The 11,535-nt window shown below is 45.0% G+C and overlaps 1 protein-coding gene across 1 annotated transcript; it reads left to right on the plus strand.

Annotated features, from left to right (window-relative positions):
* Positions 1-7,756: 7,756 nt before the first annotated feature.
* Positions 7,757-11,401, plus strand: N7483_009590 (uncharacterized protein; the record flags this gene model as incomplete). The annotated part of the gene is made up of 11 exons (XM_057093017.1): positions 7,757-7,808; positions 8,171-8,314; positions 8,624-10,237; positions 10,296-10,383; positions 10,458-10,570; positions 10,624-10,671; positions 10,817-10,900; positions 10,956-10,991; positions 11,061-11,094; positions 11,149-11,285; positions 11,340-11,401. 11 exons carry the CDS (start codon positions 7,757-7,759, stop codon positions 11,399-11,401), a joined length of 2,412 nt encoding a protein of 803 aa, XP_056944191.1.
* Positions 11,402-11,535: the final 134 nt, after the last annotated feature.

Here is an 11,535-nt window from a genome sequence, read left to right on the forward strand (position 1 = left end):
AAAAAATTATTTCCAACTCCGACGACCTCCTTCAACTTGTCACCGATTCGTTTCGACCCTACTTGATACCTGTCTCCGCACGGAACGAGTCCTCATCCATCTTTATTACCGACACGTATGATCACGACCATGCATTGCATCTAGGCGCATCTATGGATTTGTTTTTACTTGATTTTGAGTCTCATCGACTCCGGGGTTATGAGGTGTTTTCCTACAAGCATTCAACTGGGCGTTGCCCCCGACTGGATCTTTCCGACCACCTTTTACCTCCTGCTCGGGAGAGGTCGCCTTTAATGACTTTAATATTCATGTACAGCTCAACCTCCCTCGTGCTTCTCTGGAGATTTTCACCATTGGAATTCTCCAGGTTTCATGACCAAAAGATCAAAAACAACAAAAAAAAGGGTTCATCATCAGCGATACTTTCACCCAAGCCTTTTTAACACTGGCTGCAGAAAACATGCTAGCATTTCTTTCCGTGTCTTCCTTACTATGGGAACGGGTCTGCTTTTTTTTCTACTTCATTATTTCCTTTCGATACCAGATACCATGCTTCTTCCTCTTTACCCAAGTCCAGGCTGCATTGCAGGCCTAGACCATATGTTCCCTGTACACGCTACTCATGAATTCCTGAGCGCCTCCAAAAAAACCTGGAACAAGTCCATGAAATGAAACATTTAATAAAAACTAAAAAGCTCTCTTCTATGCATCTCGTATCTAGTAGTAGTTAAAGCATGTAAATGTAAAGTGAAATACCTGCATTCGAGCTCAAAAATCTTGGAACATGGCTGGCGCCATGCATACTTCTCAATTGGCGGTCTAGAATCTCCAGCACTTACTATGTATGTACTTTATCAGCACTTGAGTGCGCTTGGAGGATCTCCCGTTGTAGAACAAGTCGAGTCTCGAGTCCCGGGCCCCTACTAGTATTAGAGGTTTACAGAAGGTTTCCTCGGGGCAGTTATCCCTGTCATACCGACAAATATTATCATGTGCGTTCTCAGTGTTCATTAAGGCTTGGTGGCGTTGACACGTCAGGGCAAGGTACATCATGGAGGGGTGGATGATTACCACCTAGTCAGCATATTACTATGAACTAAATTATTTCCATGTTACATGGAAGGTTTGATCAATATTAAAATTGAATAGTTCCTTGATTCTTGAAGGATCATGATTCAATAATGGTCATCTTAAGAGCTTTGTACCAGTGTGGTTGTATGTACGGAGTACATGGAGTACAACATGAGCATACTTGTACATAATAGACAAGTGCTTCATTTTCTTAAAGTGTTCAAATGTTCCATGTGGCATAGATTTATCAGTGGACCATGTTGCATTAGGTTACTATGTACGGAGTACTATGCAGAGTTCGAACTATAAGAAACTTACATATGTCGTACTCCGGACTTGGTAGATAAGTAAAGTACATTAGATAGTAACCTTTGGGAATCGATAAGCCTTCGGGATGGAATCGGAGTACTCCGTTCAAGCTTCCAAAGGACCTGCCTAGCTGGGTATTGAGTTACGATAATAAGTCCCGACACAAAGGGAATAAATAGGAAGGAATCGAAGATCTTCAAGCCGCGTATAACTATGTGGATAGACCCGAAAAAAAAAATTTAATGAAAAGGGGGGTGTCAGGTGGTCGGAAAAGATCATCAATCTAATTCAACAAAGGGGCCAGATTAGTACCTTTATTCTGATATCTCAAGTTAATCAAGCTAAGACAAAAGTACGCCGTGGTCGGAACTTGGAAGTCCTCCGTGGAGAAGGGGGAAAATCTCTGTATCTGTTTAATGCTGCCTGATTTTCACTTCATGTTCTTTGTTGAGGCTATCCTCGCACTGTTCGCCTCCACATGCGGAGACCATGACATGTGTTCTGCATTAGTTCCTGCGACCAGAGCTCCCTGGATGGTGGTCATTGCGATACTACTTGACCAGATAAGCGCTTAGTCCTTGAGAGAAACATTCTAGGAAACTAGATGCGGAAATCCCCCGACCAGGTAGTAGTATCTGTCCTGCAAACTTCGAGGATGAGGGATTGAGAGGGGTAACAGTCTGGGGCTCTGGGGATATATGATCAATCTGTACTCCGTAAGATCGGAGATGCCGATGAAGTGAGACCGCGAAGGGTCTAGACTCGGCGAATATCTAGAATGTACTTCCTGAGGTACTTGGAGGTTTGTGTGAGGATGTACCGATATAGCCTCATTATGACGCTACCGGGGTGTATGGATGTTTTCATTATGATGTCCCGGTGGTGTTCAGGTAGGAAGATCTTAGGTAAGGTTGGGGGTTCGTAATGGGGATTCAGACTGCAGGGTTGGATGCCTACTTCAGGGCTGCAGATTCTGAGAGAGGAAGGCCTGGCGAGGCTATTCTCAAATCAGCCGATGACTGCAGTCAGTGCAGTGTACTACTGTTGGGTACTTGATAAGTGGGGCCTAATTAGGATGGCAATGCTTTTCAAAAGGGCGCTTAGACTCCAAGACTCGATGACAGGTGAAAGGCCTAACAAAGCTGTAGTTCTACGAGTTGAAGAAATCTTGAAATCTTATGATGAAACTAATCATCTCTTGGTAAAACATGTCTCTGCCTCTAGCTCATCAAGCAAATAAACTTGAAACCGATATCAGCTGGGCGAAGTCCAAAATATCTTCATGTACACACATCTCGTTCAATGATTGAAGCTCAGACTCACTCTATCCCTAAATTTGCATCTCAGCACATATTCACAGCCCTTGATTCTCAAGTATGGTTCAAAAGCCGTGAATTGCGGTATCCCAGACTTGCTGCTTCGGGCTCATTATCTTCACTTTGGGTATCTGTCATAGTTATTTCAAATAAATTGTGTCGGGCTTTTATCCATCAAGATGGGGTCTTTCTCCAAACCAAAATACCATTAAGACAGAGTATGTAACCTGTCACTGTATAAATGGATATAATGTGGCTTGATATGGATATAGACTTGATGTCATGCTTGCCTGCCTCGGTTGGTCATGTGGCCGTGAGTGGAGATCACGGGATCCTCGTGACTCCGGGGAGATTTTTTTTGTTAAATTTCATCCTTGATTGGTTACAACTTTATTCCTCGTTTCTCTTGACAGAATCCTTGGTCGATATCGCTGAAATAGTTTGTCGTTCCCCATTTCAATTCACATACTGAACACGATCAGTCTAAACTCCCCGATACATTATATTGGAACCTCAAAATGACGTCGCCAAAGGTTATTCCACGCTTACCTCCTTTGGTATACCCGTGTGTTGCATTCAACATTTGAGGCCGCTGTGGATCCATGAAAAACATGAAAACCCTCCCCACACTTTTCTCTCCTAAATCGCCCGATTCTTCTCCTCCGGGATCCTCTTTTTACAACCCGAGCGAGCCATGACTGGCTAACTTCCCGGCGCTGCCCGATACTTGTGGATCTCAATTGAAAAAAGAAGAGGAAATTTGAAGAAAACCACCTCCGACTTCAATATTGAAATGGGGATCCAGGGCACCTTTAATGACAGGAAACATGGTCAGCACTCACCGGAGAGGAGAAAATACAAAAATCGGGACCTGATCTGGGATGTCTTGATATTGATACTGCAGTATCCCACTTGAGTGATTCTTCACTCCCGAGATCGCCATAGCTGCCTGAAGAGTCACCATCGGCCAATTCTTAGCCCTCTTAAGTAATGGCGTCGGGAAGATTCCAGCCACCTCCAGACATTGATACACCTGTCCGAGCCCGTTCAAGCTACAAATTCCCCCAAAATATCCACATCTTATGTCCACAAGGAACGTTTATGCGCCTCCAGACTCGATCTCAGCTCGCCTTGTTAAGAAGCTAACGGATTTACCGTACGGTGGGTCAACCAGAACTCTGGAATCAGGCTTGATTCGCAGAATTGTGTCCACTTTTGTTTTCTGGGTCACCTCACCGGTACGGAGTACGGATTACAATGGTCTGTTTTTCCAGGTGTATTGTCTAGTATTGAATTGACATCTGGGGCCGGGATTACCCTTTTGGGTGTTGACGTTGTTCTCCACGACATGAGTATAACGACGAGCCTCGTAGGCTAACAACAAGAAGTGTTCTCCGTGAAAAAGTGGATTGAATTCTATTATGGATCTTGTTTCAAATCTTTGATGACTTGCGTCAGTGGACTCGGCATGCCGATGATGCAGCTGCATGTTGACGCTGTCTCAGGGACTTAGTCCATTATAGAATTGAGGCTGACTTGGAGTATACATAGACGACCATCAGACTTGCTTATACTGCAGATATGCCCGACTATAATCGAAAGACAGTATCTAACTCTGATATCTCAGATGATCTTTAGTCTGATGCTAGCATCTCCACCTGAGCATTTATCCTAAGAATCCAGGGCTTTCATCGCTATTCAACATTATTGATGGAGCCGCTACTATGGAGAACAGGATTCCTGTGAATCTAGATCAATCATCACCGGGGCACCTATTTAGAATTGCAATAGCAAACCTGTTTACACATCCTCTAGTCAATCATGATTCATTCTCCACGCTGTTTATAGTGATACGTGTCGAGTATACTATGTAGTAGCGATCTTCATGGTCTGTTTCACCCGGCGAGACTCCGAGTCAATTCTTCCTAGGTTTCTCCGAACCTACAGCGATGGCTAGAACATCAAAAAGGGGGAGCTAATAAAACTATAAAAAAATGCATAATGTATCTTGATGGCCTTCGGGATCCCGAATTGGGCATCACTCGGGAATGCAGCGGCCCAATGCCGAAATTATGTACATACGATTGTGAAGCACTAAGATTGCACAGATCAAAAACAAAATGGACAGGTCATAAGTGGTGGTACAAAATAAGCCGACCATCTCCACCACGCGGGAAAAATCCGACATTTAAGTGCCGCATGATTGGTGTTCATTCAACGTGGGTCGAGCCTCACGTGAACCGATTGAGGAGCTCTGTCCTCCGACGAATCAGTACAGGATTCCTGTATGAAGAGATGCAAGCCACACGCAAGCTATAAATCCTTTCTATAAATGGCACATATAAGTAATGGATTGATATTAAAGAAGCTGGTTTCGTCGCATTTATTGACTTTACCCGGTCATATTTGCCGAGTCCGAATTTGGTTGTTGTTGTGCGCGTGCGGCGTGAACAATCCCATGGTTTTGTTAAGTTGCAACGAGGCTTTTTTCCAGAAGGGTTCTGGAAGGGTGTTCCGGTTGGTGCGTTTCATGGCAAGATTGTGCTAACCTATTTGGGAATGTGAGTTTCCCCTTTCAGCCATTTTACGGTATTACAGTACCGCGCTAAATTGGGTTAGTATGTTTTTGTATTACCTAGTGGGGTGCAGTATGTACGGGACATGTATGGAGTACAGTCGCTTAAATGCCCTGGTCATCAATCTGGGGTACATACAATTATGAATATTTGGGTTGATCTGTGAATGAACTTGTGAAATAGGGATTAGTTGGAACATTTTACAGTTGAATGCATATGTATTCAAAGACTGTGACTCAGATTATGCACATGTGCACGTGAATACTTCAATGTTTCAAGATTGCGGGAATAACCTTCATGCCTCGGAGAAGGGCTCCTATGCTCGCTTCTAGAGCTGTGAGGCCTGGACACGAGACATCTCAATCTGAGATTAACGTTCGGCAAATACGCGGTCATGCTCCAACTATTTAGTTTCAGTCGAATAGATAGAAATCTTATGATATGTCCAAGACAAATGTCAGCACTGAGAGTATGCTTTCGGGTAGACGGAGTTTTTTCTTCCAATCAACAATGCCACCACGCACTCATGAGATGGAGAATTAAGCCACTGTCCCAGGTGACCACGCCTCTTTTTCAATCTGATACAGCCACATTATCAACAAAATTAAGCGATTCCTTGAAGTCAAATGTGAGCGCCGGACGGGCCGGGGCTAATCTATTCTATCTCTAAACGGCGTAATATTCAGGTCACGGTATTAGTCCCGACCGTTGGGGTTCCGTCTAGGGCTGCGAGCCCCCATGCAACTAGTAGAGTCTATCAAAGCCACCAGACAGGGATGTTTAATACTAACGGCACAGTTGTGGAGGGGGGTGTGACCATTTCGAATTTTCCAGGAGAGTCCTGATTGAAGCGTGCAAAAGGGTTTTGCCTATACCCATGTCCGTTCATCCGTGTTGCCGGCTTTGTTTTGAACTTTAAGCGCGGCATTGTGAACTTCCAAGGTTTATTACTGTAGTTTTTTTTTGGTATTGGGAGAACCAGATCGCAATCCGATTTAATGCTGATAACAAGATCATTGGGCTGAATTTTAAATTATCTTGTCATCTGATCTGGCGAATTGTCACCTGAATTTCCGGGGTATTTTCTACCGACATCGGGAGTGGAGAAGGCTTATTCGTGATATGGTCGGCCCCGGGGGTTTATTAAAATGAGATTAGTTCAGTGAAAGAGGGTTTATACAATGCTGACAGGATGTATTTTCATATCGAAAGATACACTGGAATATTGTTGTACAGTGGGGAGAACAGAAAAAGTCTTCACCTCATCTGACCGTTTTGCCCCTTGCTGTTACCGACGGGGGACCAGCGTGTCGGTTTCTAGGTACTTTGGCTACGGGGCTAAACGCATAACCCTGAAGTGGCGGCGTCACGGTGGCTTCCCGGAGTTCTCGAAGCCGAACCCCTCATCTTTTCTCCGCGTATCGCGCGAGTTGAGCATCCGAGCGGGGAGGGTACACATATTATGCAATGATTTCTTTTTACCTCTTTGGGTAATCCGACTGAAGACTATTTGTAGCACCGGTGAGATGGAAAATTCAATTATCGAGGTGTGAACTTGAAAATTTATCAATTAGTACGGAGTATTCTTTGTATGTACTGTCGCAGTAACATCAAATTCTGTCAACTGGTGACATTATTACCTGGTATTCTTTGCACATAAAGTTCCAGCTGTCGTTGAAGATAATGTCACCTTCATAGGGGATTGAACACCCCGAGTTTTCATCAGTGGCCTGAGTTGTAGAGCTAGAGGGTTCTTTCAGCTTATGCTTCCAAGGTTTTGATAATGGTTTGTGATGTACCTTGGGTTCACGATCTTCTCCTGTCTTCAAGTTGTCTTACTATGCCTTGATTACAAGTTTAAGAAACAGATTTTTGAAAATGATTGGACAGATGGTTTAGTAGACTCAATTGATAGGCACAAAGTAGTATAATAATATCGAGCTTGGAAATGATAAAGACTCGGAATGAAGTATGAAGTTTGGTCTATTGATGCCTCAGGCTCCAACAAGGAGCAACCGTGCATACACACTCAAACCTTCGTAGACTATCGATTTAGCATGACAATACAATCATTCATTTGAATCATATTGATCCTGAATTATTCCTAACAATTGGATTCTTCATTCAAGTTTTTCCAAAGTGCCCAAGTGACTCACTTCTTCTAGAATGTGAGTCAGATTGAATCATGGCGGACATGATGTGAGTTCCCCACATCAAAACTCAACTCTTGGCACTAGCAACTTCTATATCTTCGAGACATCCGAATCGGCTTTTTTTAGACACCAATCCCGGTCCTTAATTGCAACATATACCACCGCGCCCTGGCATTTCTTGGTCGTGTACCGCTGTTGTGCATTGCAGATCTGGTCCTGTCGATCCCGACCCAGGTCACCCGATCTCTGCGTTGGCAGTTCAAACGTCACCCCTCAGTTCAGAACCGCCCTCGCCCCCATTCTCTCCCGTCCATCCAACCCCAGCTCTATCATGGAGAACGGGTCAACTGACAATATAGCGGGTCCGGAGCCCCAGGTCTATCGTAAGTTCTGTCCCCCTTCTATTGGCTCTATTCCCACATGGTGTCGTTGGTGGCTTGTCTCTCCTCAACCCCGCCGCAAGACCTGCTTGGGCCTGCTTCATGGTCTCGACCTGATCTTCATGCTTTGGTACTTTTTGGAAAACCCCTTGAATGGCGCAGGGCAGGGCAGTACATAGCATGGCAGACCTATGCAGTACCCCCTCCATGCACATTTCAGCCATCGAGGCCAGGCCGCCCACTATCCTGCAGATGAATACTTGCTGGTGGCTTTGGCTCGCCCTGGAACCTTCAATTCCACAGATAGGGCCTGAACAACGGGCCGTAACCTTTTTGATCACACGCTCATTGTATTTTTTGAACAGGGACTGAGCAGCCCCCCTTGACAGGCGATGAGTTGTCAACTACAACTTCGTCCCATGGCGTTACATCCGCGCCAGAATCTAAGAACTCTCGCCAATCATCGTCGAAAAGACGTGGGAAATGTCGATACTTTGCGAGTAAGAAGGGTACGTAATCTCGGGCCTTTTTTTCTTTTTCGTTGAATTATATTTTCCCCATTTCGGTATCGACTGTTTTGTTGTCAAAATCGTGTTTAAGTCTTTCATATATTACGCCTTATCGGTTATGTGCATACGTGTATATCTCTTTTGAGGGTATGCTTACTGGCCCTAAGTTGGATCATACTTGCCGACTAGGATAGCCGGTCAAGATGGCTCAATTGTGGAATGATATGACGATCAGCATGTGGCATCATTGCACTGTTTTTGTCTTCATTATGTTTATTGGATTTGGACTGTAGACTGACCTCGGTTCAGGTTGCCGCGCTGGTGCTCAGTGCCCGTACACTCATGATGCCGCAGCTGGCGAGCAAAATGTGACTCCAGCCGATCAGCAGTCTGGATCTCATGCTCCGATCAGTACCGGCCAGAATCCAGACCGCAATGTATCGAGTGGAGCTCAGAATAAGATTTCCGGTGACCTCCAATCTAAACAGACAACAACCCTTTCACATGCCAATCAGCCTCAAAGGCCCGTTTCAAAGGTCGAGCAAAAGGACCCGAGAGAGTTTCAGCTAAACCAATTGCGACGACGTTTCCAGCCAAAGGAAACAAAAGACGACAATGAATCTATTCTAGAATTTGGGCTGCCTCCGTCCGATCCAGACTTTCCGTTTGAGTTGGATAAGCTGCAATGTGTGCTGCATGTCCCAATGGCATACCCTGCCACAGGAAGACCCTCACTTACAGTAACTAACCCTGAAATGGAACCTGCATATCAAGCGAACGTCGCGAGAGGCTTCAATGATATTGTGGATCATACGTTAAGGACAGGTGGCCGTGGAACGCTACTTAATTGGCTAAACAATCTTGATAGGCAGCTAGAGAGGCTTCTCACCACTCTCGAGCAAGGCCCCAAGCTCAAATTCGTGTCTAATATTGGCAATGGAACTAGCAGCAAAGGACCGGAGTCAACAAAGCCGGTGTCTCGTATGGAATCCGAATTGACGATACTGCCAAAACCAGCATCAACTAGTGCTCCGAAAGCAACACCAAAGCCTCCTGTTTTAGTGAAAACCTACACAGCTGAGCAAAAGGCGCAAGCTGAAAAGCGAAGAGCATTAGAGACGAAGCAACTCGAGGCTCGCCTTGGTAGACTTCCATTATTTCAGAAGCGATCAGATGGTGTTTTCGTTGTTCCGATTCAATCCACCAAGAAAGATCGCCTGCCTGGTTCACTCCAGACTATGAAAACAGTGAAACTTCTGGTGCCTTCGCTGTATCCACTTGAACATTCCGCAATTGAGATACAAGGTATTGATAGCCCAGAGGCGAGATCTGTGGAGTCTGGCTTTGCACAATGGGTGGAGAAAAACTCCCAGTTGAACCTGGTCTCGCAAATCAATTACTTGGCTAGTAATATACACAACTTTGCCAAGACACCTTTGCCTGAAGTTGCTGAGCAATCGCAACATGAGTATCCTCAGACGACCATTGATACAGAGTTACCCGAGCAAGAAAAGCCCAACTCTGTGCTGGAAGTCGAAGACCCAGATCGGCCACATCTGCACGTCATTCCACGCCCGCCTGAGTGGTCTTTCCAAGAAAACGAAAGCGGTAGCGACCTGTCAGAATCCAGTTTTGAAGAATCCGAAGACGAGGACGAGGACGATGAAGACGACGAAGGCGCAAGTGAAGGAGGTGCACCCGTTCCTATCACAGCTGATACACCTGGGCGAGGTGTCGCCCTGTCCTTTCCCTTCCTAGAGCTTTATGGAATCGAGCTTCTGGAGATTTTGCATCTTGCCATCACGGTCAAATGTGAAAGATGCAAGGAGTCTATGGATATCAAGAATGTTCCTAATATTACGGACCCGAAGAACGCACCTAAAACCGAATCTTGCAGAAAATGTGCCAATTCTATGAGCATTGGTCAGTCTTGAGAGAACTGATAATCTGAAAGGATATCTGAACTGACATGTTCTTACAGGTTTCCGCAAGCAATTGATGCACTCGCATGCTAATCGTGCTGGATATCTGGACTTGGATGGCTGCACCATCGTGGACCTTCTTCCAAGGTGCGTACTATCATCAACTAGGCCTGACAAGATGTCTTTCTGCGAACTGAATTAGTGGCTAATTTTTGGACCAGCAACTTTATCCCAACCTGTTCTGAGTGTTCCACGCCATACCATGCTCCTGGAGTATCTGCAGTTCGCGGAGAGAGTGCTATGGCGATATGCAGACATTGTCACCGGAAAATGGGTTGGTTTTGATTTTTTTTTCGCTTTTCAAGTTTCTTACTGACATTGGCACAGTCTTCAAGGTTCCTGAAGTAAAGTTTCTGCTCGTTGGAAGCGCTGCAAGTGAGTTTAATCGAAATAATCCGGTGTGCCATTCACAGTACTTATGCTGTTCTAGTTTCATCTCGATCGGGTCTTTCTTTGAAGAGAAAGGTAAATTTTTCCCCTGGTGCGGTTTGAGAATGTTGCTAATAATTTCCTAGCCTAGAGAGGTCCTCGGGATTGTTGCAGGTCAAGAGCTTCCACGACGTGGTCGTTGCCAACATTACACAAAAAGTTACCGTTGGTTTAGGTGAGAACTCTGGAATTAAACTTTTCCCTAGATGGTATCTTCTAACTATTACCAGATTCAGCTGTTGCGCTAAGGTCTTTCCTTGCGACAGGTATGTATCTATATGGGTTTTTTTGTTTTCAATATGCTAATAGACCTAGATGTCATGATGCTGAAACAGACCATCCGAATGAACACGCAAATCGTATGATTTGGTATGTATAACAAGGTTCTCACTTATCAGTCCATCCTGTACTAACGTCATGCAGTGGCTTCTGTTCTCGCGAACAAGTCTACCGACCCGAGAATTGCGGTATTTGCAAGGCAGTGCTTATTGGCAAAGCTGGACGTGGGTTCTGGGAAGGAGGTAAAGGAACGAGAAATCCTGCTTTGATGAGCAGAAAAGGTATGTGCTGCTATTCTCCCAATTCATTCTGTCCGGAAACTAACGATGTGATAGACCCTCGGAAATACAAGCGTCGCGGAGCGAATCCGCCTGGTGGATCGTCGAAGAAGAAATAGAGGTGGTGTGCATATAGCGAATTGTCAATAAGTCAACAGCATCCATAGAAAATATGAACTTGAATCGGGGTTCTCCCCGTATCAAACTCCAGATATTCTAATCTGTAGTCAAGACCTTTGGTGCAGCATCGGAG

The sequence above is a fragment of the Penicillium malachiteum genome, assembly GCF_028827825.1.
Source record: "Penicillium malachiteum strain IBT 17515 chromosome Unknown utg000004l:1.0-4883003.0:1.0-4884900.0, whole genome shotgun sequence".
Classification (NCBI taxonomy): Eukaryota; Fungi; Ascomycota; class Eurotiomycetes; order Eurotiales; family Aspergillaceae; genus Penicillium; species Penicillium malachiteum.